General features: G+C 46.9%; 6 protein-coding genes across 6 annotated transcripts; 2 read left to right on the top strand and 4 right to left on the bottom strand.

Moving 5' to 3' along the window:
* Positions 1-39: 39 nt before the first annotated feature.
* On the top strand, positions 40-2490 carry QC763_511770 (uncharacterized protein). Its single transcript, XM_062913734.1, has 5 exons — positions 40-396; positions 445-519; positions 573-703; positions 756-860; positions 918-2490. The coding sequence occupies exons 1-5, from the start codon at positions 247-249 to the stop codon at positions 1780-1782; spliced, it is 1326 nt and encodes a 441-aa protein (XP_062764505.1). The 5' UTR covers positions 40-246; the 3' UTR covers positions 1783-2490.
* Positions 2320-2858, bottom strand: QC763_0087050 (uncharacterized protein; the record flags this gene model as incomplete). Its single annotated transcript, XM_062906201.1, has 2 exons — positions 2320-2672; positions 2762-2858. 2 exons carry the CDS (start codon positions 2856-2858, stop codon positions 2320-2322), a joined length of 450 nt encoding a protein of 149 aa, XP_062764506.1.
* Positions 2859-3365: 507 nt separating this feature from the next.
* Positions 3366-4160, bottom strand: QC763_511780 (uncharacterized protein; the record flags this gene model as incomplete). Its single annotated transcript, XM_062913735.1, has 1 exon — positions 3366-4160. One exon carries the CDS (start codon positions 4158-4160, stop codon positions 3366-3368), a length of 795 nt encoding a protein of 264 aa, XP_062764507.1.
* A 670-nt stretch (positions 4161-4830) lies between these two features.
* On the bottom strand, positions 4831-6666 carry QC763_511790 (uncharacterized protein; the record flags this gene model as incomplete). The annotated part of the gene is made up of 3 exons (XM_062913736.1): positions 6270-6666; positions 5641-6214; positions 4831-5577 (listed from the first exon to the last, which is right to left on the bottom strand). The coding sequence occupies exons 1-3, from the start codon at positions 6407-6409 to the stop codon at positions 4831-4833; spliced, it is 1461 nt and encodes a 486-aa protein (XP_062764508.1). The 5' UTR covers positions 6410-6666.
* Positions 4870-9597, top strand: QC763_511800 (uncharacterized protein). The gene is given in 8 exon segments (XM_062913737.1): positions 4870-7212; positions 7230-7696; positions 7753-7951; positions 8006-8315; positions 8367-8673; positions 8731-9042; positions 9096-9167; positions 9224-9597. 7 exon segments carry the CDS (start codon positions 7578-7580, stop codon positions 9381-9383), a joined length of 1479 nt encoding a protein of 492 aa, XP_062764509.1. The 5' UTR covers positions 4870-7212; positions 7230-7577; the 3' UTR covers positions 9384-9597.
* Positions 9598-10192: 595 nt separating this feature from the next.
* QC763_511810 (uncharacterized protein) lies at positions 10193-10765 on the bottom strand (the record flags this gene model as incomplete). The annotated part of the gene is made up of 1 exon (XM_062913738.1): positions 10193-10765. The coding sequence occupies one exon, from the start codon at positions 10763-10765 to the stop codon at positions 10193-10195; it is 573 nt and encodes a 190-aa protein (XP_062764510.1).
* Between the last annotated feature and the right edge of the window lie 5526 nt (positions 10766-16291).

The raw sequence follows: 16291 nt of genomic DNA on the forward strand, positions 1-16291 counted from the left end.
GACAATAACGCTGGGAATGCCCCCTTTTTCGATCAAAACATTTGATCAGATGAAACTGCTGTCACTTGGTGTAACCGGATAGCCATCAGTCCCAATAAGCCAACTCAGAGCGAGTCAATATGTTCAGTCCGCGTTCGGTGTTCCCCACCTCCCCCTCCGCACGACCTCTTGATCATTTCACATTGCCAAATACACCAAAGTTGTCATCACTTGCTGGGTGTTGCAAATTGTCAGTCTTCTTTTACAATGGGTGATTGTATTCCGGATACCAATGACGTGTCGGCGGCTGGTGACCGCGACATCGAAACCTACCACATCTCTTCTTCCGCGCTGCACGCCCGCGCCGCCCATCATGAGTCTTTCCAGCAGCTGTGGGAGACAAAATGGAAAGGACCTGTATGTCAACCAGGGCCAATCCGGCCGTTCACAGCTAATCATCAACAGTGCGCCATGGGTGTCTACCCCTTCATGTTTGGCAGCATCACCGACTTTCAGCCGGTGGTTGACGCCATCATCGCTGTAAGCACCAACCCTTGGATGCAGTTCTTGGCCTTGTCTAACACCGCCGACAGAAAGGCCTAAAGGAGCCCTACAACTGGGATGAATACGCTTCCATGTTCTTCCCCCAAGCGTTCAAGCTCGCCTTTACCGCCCGCCAAGCCGAACAAAACGGGGAAAAGGAAAAGGCTTGCGAGTTGTACCTGTCCGTTGCCCCATCTCCCATTCCGTCCCAACTGTCTAACACAACCCCAAAGCCGAAGCTCAGCCCTTTACCGCATCGCGCGTTTCCCCGCCCCGCGCTCCCCCAAACAACACGAAGCCTGGAATCTAGGCAAACAAGTCTTCTACAAAGGCGCCTCGTATGTTCCCCCGTTCCCCCGTTCACTCACCCCACCATCCTTACTAACCCCCCACAGCCTCCTCCCCATCCCCATCCTCCCCATCTCCATCCCCCACCCCAACCACCTTCCCTCCGAACCCCCCCTCATCCCCGCCTCCCTCCTCCTTCCCCCGTCTCCACACCCCCTCCCCCTCCTCATAATCCTAACCGGTCTCGACGGTTACCGCACCGAACTCTCAGCCTGGCAAACCCCCCTGTCCCGCTTCTCCATCGCAACCCTCGTCCTCGAAATCCCCGGAACAGGCGACTCCCCCTCTCTCCCCTCCGACCCCCTCTCCCCCGACCGCCTCATGTCCTCCCTCTTTTCCTACATTTCCACCGCCCTTCCCACCGTCAACTCGTCCAATATCATCATCTGGGGTTTCTCCACAGGAGGGTACTACTCTCTCCGCGCAGCCCACACCCATCCGTCCCACCTCCTCGGCTCCGTCTCCCTCGGCGGCGGCTGCCACCACATGTTTGACGAGACCTGGCTCCGCAACGTCAACCATTTGGAATACCCCTTCGACCTAGCCCATACCCTCGCTCACAAGTTCGGTTACGAAGACAATCTAGACCAATTCATCAAAGAAGGCAAGAGCAAATTCAGTCTCCTCGACAGCGGGATCCTGGACCAGGAAAGTTGCAAGACGTTGGTGGTCAATGGTGACTTGGACGAGATTTTCCCGGTGGAGGATTTGTATCTTGCCGTCAGGGACAAGAACGGGAATGTGAGAAAGAACACCGAGTTCAAGGTTGTCGAAGGGAGGAAGCACATGGGGGAGCCCGAGAGCTTTGGTGTTATTCTCGAGTGGATTCATGGGCTGTGGGGGTTGGAGGCGGGAGTGGACGAGTTCAAGAAGGGCGTTTTGGAGGGTTTGCCTTTCAAGCCGAAATATTGAAGGTGATGGTAAGGCTTGATCAAGTTGTTGCATCGAATATCATGGCAAAGAAGCTGTGGCTGTGGAGAAGCTTGCAAAGGTTTTGGCCCGATTTTCAAGAAAATGCTAATGCACATGGTGATAATGTTCCTATATTGTCCAAAGCCAGGAAATAAAAGGAGAGAACCTATACGGAGCCCTTTATTTATCTTACCAACACCCCCACCTCCCTCCCCTTGATATAGAATCAAATCATATTGCGAATAAGCTTTAAAAGATACTTAAGAGACATTTAAAGATAATTAAAAGGCGGTAAAAGGTAGTTAAAGGGGTTAGAAGATAATTAAGAGTCGTTAAAAAATAATAAACAGGCCTTCAAAGATAGGTAAAGGAGCTTAAAAGTCAATTTGAAGGCCTTAAAGAATAATGTATAGGCGTTTAAAGATAACTTAAAAGCTTATTATTTTTCTTTCAGGACCTAAAAACACCCGCTTATATCGCTGTACGCGCTCTCACCCGCAAGTCGCATCTCCCACTGATTAATCAACCAAGCTTGGACTAATGGCTCTTGCGCCTCAACATCGAAAGCTTTTCAAAATCGTTCTGAACCACTGCCAGTTCCTGCTCCAGCCGTACCTTGCGAGATCCAATTTTGGCAATCTCAACGTCACACCGCGCTCTTTCCCTGTCCATAAAGGCGACAGTTTCTGGCAAAATATTGCCCGTACGATCGTTCCAAGCCTTTAGCGCATCCGTTTCGGTTTTCGTCGACTTCAGGTGTTCAAGGGTGAAGTTGCATGTCTTGAGCGCCTTACGCTTGAGGTGCCGCTCCTTGTATTTGAGGATGAAGGCATCGCGCGAAGGGTCATATGGCTCGTCGGTGTCGACTTGCTTGTCGTCTGGGCCGGCTTCTTTTGTTATGCTTTTCCCTTGACATCTGGTTAAACATTGCTTAGCCGTTCGAACCAGGCGAAGGGTGCTGTTGGAGATCTAAGCAAACCTTTCACTGGTATCGAGTTGTCGGAGGCGTCTTTCTTGTCTTGGAGGTCAACCTCCTCCTTGGTCGAGGCTTCATCACGAATCGTTTGCTGATCCATTACCGTAGTGTTTCTTGGTAGCTGTTGCAACAAAGTCTGTAGTTGAAATTGAAACTGGGTGGCTAAATCTGTGGTGGAACTGTAAGCTGGTGTTGGAGTTGAGGAAGAAAGGGAAGAGGAAGAGTTGACAGATGGGAGTGGGAGATAAGCTGCTGAGGTGCTGTGTCTGGGTCCAAGCAGGCGGCGTCTTGCCACACAGTTCCATGGGAAAGCACAGGGGTTAGCACAGCTGTGCAAACCGTGGATCGAAATGATGGAGGGTACGATCCAAAATGACCGCCGTGGAAGATCATGGAGACGGCATCTAGGAAAGAACCCCCCGGCACAAGAAACCTCCGCGGACCCGCCCAGGGAAGTCACACACCTCAGCGTTCAGCGGGCGAGTCCCTTCAACTGCATGAGGAGGAGCGCGACCGCTGTTCTTTGTTACTATGCACGTTATGCAGCTTCCTCCACCTCTTCACAACAGCCATATATTACCAACTCACAGTAAACCCAACCGCTCAACTAACCCTCCACCCCCAACCTCTTCGGCCCCCTTGCAACAAAAATCATCATACTCCCCACCACCTCCACCTCCACCTCCTCAAAAGCCGCCTTAAGCCCCTCCTCCAACTGTGCCCTCGTATCACCCTCATTCCCAAAAACCTTATAAACCCGATTATACAACCACAACGTATACCTTACCCTCACCCCTGCCAGTCCCCGGGCTTGATACTCCCTCCCGGGCAAAATAGTACACCCAACCAGCACCCCATCCCCCCTTAACAACCTCGCCGCCATCCCAAAAACCCCTTTTTTACCCTCCGGTGCCGTGGTCCGCAGACAATGAAAAAGGTTAAACATCGTCACAACATCATACCTCCCCTCCCCCAAACTCTTGGGTATATCCCCATCCAGTACATCATGAAGTACCGTCTCGACCGTAGCCAGCTCCCCCAACCGGCCAACCACACCCTCAATCCTCCTCCTTGCCTTCTTCAGCGTAGAAAGATTATTATCCATCAACGTGATCCTCATCGACTGCCTATTCCCCAGACAGGATTTCAGCGCCTCCGCAACAAAAAAACCCGTCCCTGCACCAACGTCGAGATGCTCCCAGCATCTAGCTTTTGTGTGTTCTGGCGGCGAGAAGTATTTCTGGAATAGTGGGAGTTGAACAGACTTTGTAGGGCAGCGCCATATTCGCGTCATGTTGTGGCCCAAGACGTGGATGTCGTAGTAGGAGAGGGTGAAGGCGTTGTAGTAGGTTGAGGTGGGGGGCTTGCGGCCGTTGGGTGGGGGGTTCTCGTGGGGAGTCATGGGGAATCGTGGGATCGGTTAGAGGGCTTGGTGGCGTAGTCGAAGGGTGTCAAAGAGGTGATGGAGGGGGTTTGGACGCCGGTCGATGGGCGCGCTCGTGTCTTTTGAGGGTGTTGGTCTTTACTGACGATGCCTTGCCAGTTTTCCTTGTTGCTTTTTCGCCAAAAGAATATGCCCCCAAAATTCTTAAAGATGCGACAAAACCCGCTGAATGTAGCGGTATCTCAGCGAGGAGAGAGAGGAGCAACTGTGGACAGGTATGTAAGGTAAAGTTCAATTGCTCCGAGAGGCAGTGAATGAAGGAAGGCGTGAGACGGAAATAGAAGCATGGAAGCCGCGTTGCGCCTCGTGGTCTTCACTATCTCCGTGGTCAGCGGCCATGGTGAATATCTCGGTTCCACTTTGGCGTTGCGATATGGTATAGTTGTCAGTTGCGGGAAATCTTGGTAGTTGTGGACAGGTATGTATATAAATAAGGCCGAAGGCCGGTGCTTCGAATTTCATCCGATATCTCCTCAACAATTGGATCAACTCGGGCCACGTCGTTCAACGGAAAAAGAAGCGCCTGGCGTGACATGGCAAACTTGCGGCTCGGAGTGTGTCAAAATGTGCAAGCGCTGCAATTCATCGCTGTCATTACTGGGTATAGACGCCTCAGAATACTCACCATCTAAAGCTTGGCCTTGACAGCACCCTTTTCCCTCTGCTCCTCCTCTTCTCTAGCCTCCTTGTTCAACCTCCGCCACATATCCTTCCGCAGCTCATGCCCATCCATAAACGCCCTAAACCACTCCCTCTGAAACTTTGGCAACCTCCTCCCCACACCATTCTCCGGCTCCCCCGCCAGTCTCCTCACATCCTCAAAATACTCCTCAAAATCCGGAAACACCAACGTAAACTTGACCCCATCCCCCCTAGCCTTGATCCTCTTCTCCTCCCACTCCTTCATCACCTCCACACTCGGCAGATTCGCCTTCCCCGCCAACACCCTCGCAGCCAAAACAGCCTGCCACTCAAAAATCTTGAACGTCAGCCCCGCACCGACAGCACCGACAAAAAGCAACGTTGGGTCTCTTTGGTACACCACGTGCTGATACAGCTCCGGCACGCGGTTGTTCCTAATCTCCATGTTTGGCAGAAACGGCATCGTCCACGTGTATCCCGTCCCAAAGATGATCGAGTCCACATTCGGAATGCTCTTCCCATCAGCCAAATGCACCGTCCTCGTCTTGGGGCACACGGACTTGATCGAAGGGTGTTGCTGAATCCTCGGGTGCTCAAACGCACCACCGCCAAAGTAGCCATTTGCCGCATGGCCGATGGTGATGGTGTGGACTGGCAAATCGGCCGTCTTGGAGTGCGCGAGGTCGTAGGCGATGTCAGCTGCCGACACGGAGGCGCCTACTACAACCACGCGCTAGAATTCAAGTTAGAACAGGTTCCCGCCGGCGGAAATCCGAAGCAAAAGGGGCAAACAAACCTTGTTTTTGAAATATCCCCTCCCCCGAAAGTGCTTACTGTGAATCACACTTCCCGGCCTCCCCTTTTCAAACTCGTCCAGCCCGTCGATCGCGGGTATGTACGGCACCCAGTAGTGCCCGCTCGCCACCACCACCGCGTCAAAGTACTCTGTCCACCAGTAATCTTTCTCCTTGCCCTCCTTTCGCAGCACGAGCTTCCACTCTGTACCTACCTTTTCGGCCAGCTCGACGGTGGTGTTGTAGGACACCAAATCCTCGTAGTTGTTGTGCTCGATCAGGGACTTGATGTAACGCTGCATGACGGTCCAGTGTCGAAAAGGGGTTTCTGGCCCGTGGAGAGTGATGGACTTGTCGGTCTTGTCGGCTGGGATTGGCTCCTGGCTGAAGGACATGGGAAGGTGGTCGACGTTGGTTTCGAGGTAGGGGTAGACGGAGGACTCGGTGAAGCGAGGGCGGTCAGACTTAGGTGTTTGGGCTGGGAGTTTGGGTGGGATGGGGAGGGGGGGGTCTGCGGTGCGGTTGGCGAGGGAGGGGAAGTTGGTGAGGGTTGGGGGGCGGGCTTTGTCGCCGATCCTGGGGATTCGTCAGGAGCTGAGGGTAGAGATGGTGAGGGGTGCAAAGAAATTACCAGCATCCTCCGGCCTCTTCGCGCCTTTCAAAAACACGGATGATATCAAAGGTTTTTTCTTGGGCGAGAGCGTCAATGGCGATGGCGCCGGCTGGGCCGGCACCAATGACGGCGACGCGCTTGATTGGTGGGTGAGACATGGTTGGTTTGACTGGAAAACCGAAGATATCGCGTAAAATGTGTCAGTGGTGATGTTTTGGAGCAGCGTGGCATTATGTATGTCTGCCACCTAGCCGTCCGGCCGCGTGGGTCGGGGTGTGATCCGGGCCAAGCCGGGGGTGGTTCGGGAACGGCCCACCCAGGCGTATTGTGTTATATCACGCCATCGCTGCGATGGGGAGGTGAAGGACGCTTTGCCACAGTGACGGGGGACGAAGCTGACCGGAAAAAATCCGAACTAATTTTTGGCTAGGGCAGAAGTATTTTGAAAGAAAAACGACAAAGACGAAGTCGGCACCAGTGGTGGTGATTTGGTAGCGCCTGTGGCTGGCAAACAGAAAAAACAAAAATGTTGGTGTGCTAACAAACAACTACCGGTGACGTTTGGTGTTCGGTGCAGGCTGCAGCGTTCCTGCCAAGACCTTCCCGATTCGCCCAGGCGTGGTCTGGGCCCTGTCAAATCATCCCCCGTTTCCCAACTGCCTTCCATCTCCTCGACACCAGTTTCTTTTTCGTTAGACTAATGGCACATTGTGAACCAGTCATTGTTACAAGCTTCAAATTTTGACATTACGCAGCTATCCAGTTTCTTGGTATCGCCAGGACTCGATACCTTTTTCTGGATGCAGTAGTCGATTGTACCACAAACTTGACTTGGACGACTTCAATGCACAGAGGCAGTATGCTTTCTCGACAAGGCCGGAAATGAACAGCAACTCTGGCATTCCCTGAGAACTGTCCTCCTATTAGGCCTCAACATAATCCACCCTACACCACACCACATCTAATCCCATCCCACATCTCATCCCATCCCACAATGAATGCCGGCTGGGCACCAGCACTACTTATCAGCCCTCTCTGAGCCCGGTCTCCGGGACGCCTTGCAGCGACTGGTCCCCGAGAATGCGGGTGGCCCGCCTGTACCACCCAACTAGCGGGTCCGCATGTGGGAATTGCATCTCGATGCCATCCACGGCCTGGATCACGTCAACGCTGGCAACAAGGGTTCCGACTGTTGGCTCCCGCACCCCGAGCTGGTCTTTTATCGGTAGTCGCTGTCGATAAAAGCAATGCCGCGTCTCCCTGTTTGTGTCACCGATTCCTCGGTGTCATCTAGCTCTTCAACCACACCGCCAAGCCTCGGACAACATGGCTCAACCATCCGTCGAAAAGGACACCAAGAAGAGCGGGAACGATGTGGACTCTGGGACATCCTCTTCTGTTGAAGAAGGATGGACAGAGTGGGATGAGGTCAAGGCCCGGAGGAAGTCCGTTTGTCTTAGCTTCCGTCTACTACGAAGCGCAGCGCTGACATCGTGCGTAGGGTTGACTTTTCCGTTTTGCCATTGTTGTTCCTTGGGCTTCTAGTCTTTCAGCTTGACCGGATGAACATTGCTAGCGCCTTGACTGGTGGCTTTGCAGAGGATATTGATGTCTCGTTGGATACCATCAATGCTGGCAACCAGATGATGTTTGCTGGTATTGTGCTGTTGGAAATTCCATCCAACCTTGCCCTTCAAAAGGTATGATCAAAGATGACGCTCAACGATAAGCATTTGCTGACCCCGTATTGCTAGCTCGGACCAAGGAAATGGATCGCAGGTCAAGTCCTGGCGTTTGGTACTGTGGCCTCACTGCAAATCTTCATCCATAACAAGGCCGGGTTCCTGGCCTCTCGGTTGATACTCGGCTTTTGCGAATCTGGCTACATCCCCGGTGCCATCTACACACTCTCAACATGGTATTCCAAGCGAGAATTGGCCAAGCGGGTTGCTATTCTGTTCTTTGGCATGTTTGGCGCGAATGCAATTAGCCCATTGTTGGCCACCGGCATCCTGAAATTGGACGGTGCTGGGGGCTTGCATGGATGGCAGTGGCTTTTTCTTCGTATGTTTTTCATCCCGACCTTTCCTCCGATTCGATGCTGACTGATCTTAGTTGAGGGCCTCTTTACCATTGTGGTCTCGTTCATTCTCCTCTTCTTCCTCCCTGGATCCCCTGACATGCCAAGGCCGCTTCTCAGCCCAGGCCTGATCAGGTTTGATTCGAACGACCGCGATATTCTCCAGAAGAGACTCGAAAGGGACGATAATGAGAAGAATGGAGGTGCGCAGGGAATGGAAATTCCACTGCAGCTGGTGTGGAAGACTGCCACCCATTATCCGCGGTGGCCACATTTCATTTCTACCTTTTGCCTGTTCTCAACATGGAGTTCTTTAACCACCTACACACCTTCCATCTTGAAGTAAGTTATCCCCGCATATCCGTCTTTTAGCTTGGCTAAATATCTGACTGCAAATAGATCTCTGGGCTGGGACACTATTGCTGCGAATGCTTTGGCTGCCGTTGGTGCTTCCCTTTCGCTGGTCTTTGTCTTCATCTTTGCATACATCAGTGACAAAACCAACCTCCGCGGTGGCACTGTCATCCTTGCACAGGTCTGCTTTCTGATCACGCTGATCGTGGCAAGAGAAGTCCATCCACATGTCGGCCAATGGTCACGATGGGCTTTGTGGACAGCTGTCAACGCGCTGGCCGTGGGGTATCACCCTGTCCACAACACATGGCTCCAACTCAACTGCAGAAGTCCAGGTGAACGGAGTATCAGTATTGCGTGAGTTCTTCTAGACCGAAAACAAACTTGCGGGGTTTTGCTGACAGGTGCAGGATGTGGGTCATGTCTGCCATTAGCGGGCTGATGGTTGGCACACAGTATTATCAGGCCAAGGATGGACCATTGTAAGCTGTGCTGCTCACTGCTGCACCTTGATCTATGCTAATGTTGTGTGCCTTAGTTACTCCAACGGTCTCCGCATTCAGATCATCATAGTGTCTGTTGGTATCGTCTTTGCCATCCTGCAGGTTGGGATTTACAAGGTGCATAATAAGAGAGTGGCTGAGGGGAAACATGAAGCTGATGAGGATGGTCAGGAGCCACAGATTTATGTCCCCTGAGTTGCGGATTGGCTCGTGTTGTAAGAGGGATACATTCGTATTGGAGAAGCGTGCAGTTTTCGTTTTATTTCACTCGTGGTTTAAGTGATAAAATCTGGTGGTGGACCTTCATGACCCTGGCGGGGAATATATGAGCTTCGTCGATCCAATCTCCTCGAAGTGAAACAGAGTTCTCGTATGTCTTGCAACGTGCTCGTGGTTCAGATAAAGTTTCGGTGCGTCCAAACCCAAAGATTCATGTGTCAGCCGGCTTGCCGTGGCCAAGATTTCTCAAATCAGCATCTGTGAACTGGATGGTTTTGTCTTTAAACAAGTGGGCGTCGTTGGTGACTTTTCCAAGAGCTCCACGGGGTGGGATAGAAGAAAGGAGGATGCCATCTCGCGCAACAATGTAAGAAACCAGCATCCTGACTTCGAGACCTGGGAGGAAAGAATAGTCCTTGCATTGCGTACCATCCTGCCCCAATTGGTCTTCAAGACGCAAATTCCATACACGCCATCGCATTATCGCAATGATATCAACCACAGCCAACAGAGAAACAATTTTACCAACTGCAGACTTGGCATCAGGTGTTGCCAGAAAGCGCACCATAGAACGAAGAGTCCCAAGTACAAAGACCCAGGATATGCCCCTCCGGTTAACGTTGTGTAACATCTCACTTTTCCCGGGCTCCGGATAGAGCCAATAAGCTGTTCTGAATCGTCCAAGACCCAGCGAGCGGCGGACTATGGCTATTTTGCGTGCCGGCAGATATGCGTAACTCTCCTTGTGTAACCAAGCATAACCTATCCTATCATACCCCCACCCCCTAAGGATCCCCCTGCCACCCATCCCACTCCTCCGCCCAGCTCTCCTCCAAACCCGTCTTCTCATAGTACTCACTCCCAAACCGCAACGGCAAGCAAACCCCGTACGGATTTTTTTCTCCCTGCACAGTCACCGGCGGGTGAATAAAACACGCCAACCCCTCCCTACACTCCCGTTTGTCCTCCCCCCCGCACCAATCGTCATTAGGTTGGCAAATCCCAGGGCCATCACAGGAAGGACCGCAGCCGCTATTGCGGGGATCGTCAGTGCAGTATTCTACTCTCTCGTCGCAGTTGTCGTAGAGGCCCCATCCGGCGCATTTGGTGTAGATTTTCTGCCTGGAGAGGTCGATTAGTTGGCAGGTGCCTGGGCAACCAGGCCAGGAGTGATCTTTGAGGGTTGTCCAGCGGGTGCAGGTTGGGAAGAGGGGGATGCATGTTAGGGGCGGAGCGCAGTCGCCGAGGTCGTAGTTGCAGGGGGCGTTGATCTCGGAAGGGGGGGTGGTGGTGTTGGGAACGGGAGTTGAGAGGGTGGTTGGGAGGAGGGGGAGGAGGAGGATGGTTGGGAGCTTCATTTTGGGTGGCGGTGGGAGGGGAGGTGAGGTTGAAGGTTAGCTGCCTAGGCAAGGGTCGCATGGTGGTGTTAAATACTTGGTTGGAGGCGTGGGAGGAATGTGGATTGATGTATTGATGTGGTGGGTATGCAATATCTTCATTGCTCGTCCATGGCTTTAACCGGGCTGACTTGATGAAAAATGTGACTGTTGGTGTAGGGCTGGTGACCTAAGAAAGTCACTAGCTGCGAAAATGAGGCCAAATTGGCCAGAAAAATGGTAAACAAAATTAGTATTACAGTTAGTTGTTGTTGGTTGAAAGAAAAACAGTAAGAAAATCTATCCCCAAGAGCAAACCGGTGTGGGTCTGGGAAAACCCGGGCCCTTTGGTGCCCCACACCCCCCCCACAGACAGCACACCGTCGTCTAAAATAAAGCTATCGCCAGTATCCTCGGAAGCCCAATATACGCCTAGATTCTTCTTACTTCCTTTGACTCCTTTGCCCAATACCCTAGTAGCCTTTTTCCTATATAAATATACGTTCTTCTATATATTTTAACCCGGAAAATCTCGCATTTCTAATAGCTATATAAACTTTACGTGCTTCTCCCTTTATAATACCTTTATAAATCCATCCGCTAGTATTTTTAACTTAGAAATATATTAAATATTAAATTTTCTTTCTTTTATTTATTTACTTACCTATTTATACGATATATTAGTATACCGGATCCTAGCGATATTCTAAAGGTTTAGTACTGTAATTTCGGCGTTCTTACTATTGGTATATAATATATATAGCCTTAACTATAATATATTATAGTTTTTTAATATCTTTAATATTTACTATACTAAATATTTTATAGGTATTAGGTTAGTAAACTCTATCTCCGTCGTATTTAAAGCGATAAAAGTTTATTTTTTACTTTTTTATAATACTAGTTTACTAACTAAGAAAACGACGTAAGCGTTAGTAGAATATCTTTAAAGTAAAATATCTATATATAAGGTATTTACGAATTTTATAAGCTTTATATTTTTTACCGAGAACTCGGAGCATCCTAATATAATATATAGTTTTCTAATAGTACCTAAATACCGGAAAAAGTATTTTATTAATTTTAAATAACGTAATAAAGGTCTAAAATTATTTTTATAAAGGTAATTAATAATAAAAATAATATCGGGCTAAGTACCGGTAAAAAGCTAGTTTAACGTACCGGTCTTTTAAATATATTTTTTTTATTTCCGCGAATATTTTTTTCTATATAAAAAGGAATTCTAATTTTAATTAATTATAATGTAATTACGTTAGTTATATCTTTATAATTAAACTTCTCGAATAAAATATCGATATAAGTTATTTAAAATAAGTAAACCTATTTCTTTTCGCGGTTCTTTACGATATTAAAATTTAAAAACCTTTTTAATTTACTTAATTTATTAATACTATATTTATTTTCTAGCCTAATAATAATATTTTTAATAATTTTCGTTATAAATATTAATATAAATAGATTATTTACGTATAGGACTATTAAAGTACCTATCTTTTTATAACGGAATAAATAAAAGTTTAATAAAAAAGTATCGAAACTTAGTTTAATTATTATAGGTTTTACTATTTCGTATTAATAAATAAGTAATTTCCTAAAACTATATAATATTTTTTTAAACCAATATACTTTACTTAGTAGTTTCGCTAAGTTATTTAATAATTATATATAATATTATATAATATTAAGGATTTTAACGTTAAAAAATATTATTCTAAAGTTATATTAAAAGTATTTTTAATCTTTTACGGTTATAATAACCTAAAAATATTTAACTACTATATTACTTACTATAGTAATATAAACGTCCTATATAGTTTAGGAATCTCTATTAAAATTATTATATATTACTTACTTTACTTTAACCTTTACTTTACTTATATAAAAGTTTATTTTTTTATTATATATTTATTTATTTAGTAAAATATTATACCTTTTAAATATATTAATTAATTTATAAACGTCCTTTTTTAATAAACCAGCGTCCTACTCCTTTATAGTAAATAATTAATATTTATAATAGTTTTTAAATTTCTTTATTTATTAATAATTTTTAAATATATAAGATTTATTAATAGTTTATAAAAAGTAATCGACTTTAATTATAAATAAAATATAGGTTATTACTTTATATAGTTATAGATTATTAAAATATATTAACGTGTAGGTACTACTAAGTGCCCTACTTACTGCCCTACAGATTAATATTACAGTGGGCAGTACTACTGTAAGCAGTAAGGGAACCTCTTGGCCACTGTGGCTTAAGGCCTAGTTAATAGATGCCAGAACCTTCTAAAGTGGCTACAAGCTTACGTAGTAAGTTGCTACAATGGTGTGATTTATAGGGCACCTTTGCTACCGAAGGTTCTATAGATTTCCGTAGGACTATACTAGACCTACCTAAGCCCACTAAATACCCTAAATAGTATAGGGGCTTCCGGGGCCTATAGGACCTACAGTAGGCCTACGAAGGCTTATATATAGACCTCTCCTCTCTTCTATAGAATAGTTCTTTTCTTTCTTTCCTTAAGGGACTGTTAACGTGTAGGTACTACTAAGTACCCTACTTACTGCCCTATAGATTAATATTATAGTAGGCAGTACTGCTGTAAGCAGTAAAGGAACCTCTTGGCTACTGTAGCCTAAGGCCTAGTTAATAGATACCAGAACTTTCTAAAGTAGCTACAAGCTTACGTAGTAAGTTACTACAATAGTGTGATTTACAGGGCACCTTTGCTACCGAAGGTTCTATGGATTTCTGTGGGTCTATATTAGACCTACCTAAGCCTACTAAATACCCTAAATAGTATAGGGGCTTCCGGGGTCTATAGGACCTACAGTAGACCTACGAAGGCTTATATATAGACCTCTCTTCTTTCCTGTAGAATAGTTCTTTTCTTTCTTTCCTTAAGGGACAAAGTTTAAGGTTACGGCCTAAGGCTAATAGGCTAAAGCTAAAAGCAATAAAGGCTATTTTATTCCTTATACCTTACTATATTATAGTGCTTTACCTTCCTTCGGCACTGCCGTCGTATCCTCCCGCTTCCGTTTGCGCACTGCTGTATTTTTACAGCAACTCTGTATAGGCTCTATATTATAGGCCTATCAGGACTTCGCAGCTAACAGGGACAAAGTTTAAGGTTACGGCCTAAGGCTAATAGGCTAAGGCTAAAGGCAATAAAGGCTATTTTATTTTTTATACCTTACTGTATTACAGTACTTTACCTTCCTTCGGCACTGCCGTCGTATCCTCCCGCTTCCGTTTACGCACTGCTGTATTTTTACAGCAACCCTATATAGGCTCTATATTATAGGCCTATCAGGACTTCGCAGCTAACACTTATATTATATATTATAGAACTATTTATTTATACTAGCTAGTTCTTCCATATATATAGTCTTTATATTAAGCCGTAATTAATCTCTTAAAGCTATTAATTACCTTTACTTAGTCTATTTAGTACCTTAATTATATTAATTACTTTTACTTAGTCTACTTAGTACCTTAATTATACTAATTACTTCTACTTAGTTTACTTAGTGCCCTGATTATACTAATTACTCCTACTTAGTCTATTTAGTACCCTAATCGCACTAATTACTTCTGCTTAGTCTGCTTAGTGCCCTAACTGCACTAATTACTCGTCTTTTACTTTAATTAGCTTCCCTATACGTTCTCTAGATTAGCCTCTATTTCCGTAGCCCTATAACCGTCCTGCACTAAGGTTGTAACATATATACTATATAATGCATTTCGATTATAATTTAGATTATATATTATGGAATTACTTATATATATTTGCTAGTTCCCTCGTATATATCGATTTGAAGACCGTGGACCGCTAATATATAACTGGTTTTTAGTCCACTTTTAGTTTGCTAATACTAGACTGTGGACCGTAAGCCCCGCTGCGTTTACGGTTCTTATCTTATTAGTCCGTTCCGTCTACCTAAAGGGTAAGCCTTGCTTAATCGCTCGGTTTAGTTCTAATTAGTTTTTTGTGGCCCTACCGTCTCCCAAAACCTTAACAGGATTTAATATAAATTATACTCGAAAATATATTTTCCTTTTTTTCTATGTAATAATTGATTACTTTCTAGTAATCCTAGCCATAGAAGAGTAGGATAAGCTTAAATTTTAAGAGTAAAAACTTAAAGACTAACTTTCGTAATTACTATTAAATTTTTTTAGGTAAAATAAACGCGTTACTCCCTCCGTACTTACGAGGGGCATTTATTCGCGCGGGATATTTAGGAGGCGGATATCCGGGTAGCGTAGTCTACGATTATAATACTATACGATTCTTTACTGGATACCTCTACGCAGCCAGACGCCGCCTAGGATACCGCTTTGTAGGCTCTTTATGCCTCGGACTTCTCTTTAAGCCTCGACTAGCCTTCCGACCTTTCCTTAGGCCTCGATTAGCCTTCCGACTTTTCCCTAGGCCTCGATTAGCCTTCCGACCTTTCCCTAACTGTAGTGCGGCCGGTCCTTTTTTCTTAGCCGGCTAAAGTATCGCTAACGGAGCTTTACCGACCACTTAGGGAAATTAACGTATAGTATTAATTATATATCGGCCCCTAGGTATTTATTAGCCTTTTAGTGTAGTGTGTGATACGCTGGCTATTACGTCGGAGGCGCGGGTTCGATTTACCCGCGGACGCCTCAGGTTATACCAGTATCACTTCGAATGATCACGTGATTGCGTCCAAAGGCCCTTCCACACCGTCGAACACAAGCTGTCGACCCCTCGTTTCTACCACCACTACATCCACAGACGCTGCTGGCACTCAATCCTCCTCTTCAATGCCATCGCCTCTCTTCAATGACCTTCTAGTTCCCAATTTTACCCGCCATGCTACACCACGCCCATGGCCCCTTTACTGTCTGCGTGGCACATCTAGGAACCATTGGCTTGTCATTCATGAGGGCTTCTTGAAGCTTTTGTCAGACAATCACCGCTTTGTGTGGTCGACAAACTGGTGCTGGAGCCTGGTGAAAGCGGAGGATCGATCGTCTTGTCTTAGAAACCTGGCCACGTCGGAGGACATTGGGGTGATCAAGGGCCAACATGTCAACAACGGTGCACCCGATATTGGACAGGCTAACGCGGGCGGCGAATTGTTAGTCACTCAGGAGACGACAGGTGGCTTTTACCTGCTTTACGGGCATCATCATAGCTCAACGCTCCCTGTCCGTTCCATGGGGACTGGCCAGCCGCGAGTAGGGGTAAGATTCGTCCATGATGCAGCCAACATAGAGACATATCCAAGAACTGGTACCCATGATGATATCATGAAAAGCATGACTCCTCCGAGCATATTGAGCACACCGCCGACCTCGGCCTCAACGACGCATGCCAAGAGTGACAATGAAGGGACCTCGACATTAGTGCATGTATGGCTAGACAGCCAGTGTGGGCAATGAGCTCAGCCGAGTTGAGTGCGGCCTGGGCATGATCTGTCTTAGGCTTGCTACTCTGAGACTTA

The sequence above is a fragment of the Podospora pseudopauciseta genome, assembly GCF_035222475.1.
Source record: "Podospora pseudopauciseta strain CBS 411.78 chromosome 5 map unlocalized CBS411.78m_5.2, whole genome shotgun sequence".
NCBI classification, from domain to species: Eukaryota; Fungi; Ascomycota; class Sordariomycetes; order Sordariales; family Podosporaceae; genus Podospora; species Podospora pseudopauciseta.

Excerpts from the sequence above, each read along its gene's own strand:
- QC763_511770 (XM_062913734.1), top strand. The coding sequence starts at position 247 with ATGGGTGATTGTATTCCGGATACCAATGACGTGTCGGCGGCTGGTGAC. Across the intron at positions 397-444 it reads AGACAAAATGGAAAGGACCT|TGCGCCATGGGTGTCTACCC; the intron begins GTATGTCAACCA and ends AATCATCAACAG. Across the intron at positions 861-917 it reads GTCTTCTACAAAGGCGCCTC|CCTCCTCCCCATCCCCATCC; the intron begins GTATGTTCCCCC and ends AACCCCCCACAG.
- QC763_511800 (XM_062913737.1), top strand. The coding sequence starts at position 7,578 with ATGGCTCAACCATCCGTCGAAAAGGACACCAAGAAGAGCGGGAACGAT. Across the intron at positions 8,316-8,366 it reads ATGGCAGTGGCTTTTTCTTC|TTGAGGGCCTCTTTACCATT; the intron begins GTATGTTTTTCA and ends GACTGATCTTAG. Across the intron at positions 9,168-9,223 it reads CAGGCCAAGGATGGACCATT|TTACTCCAACGGTCTCCGCA; the intron begins GTAAGCTGTGCT and ends TGTGTGCCTTAG.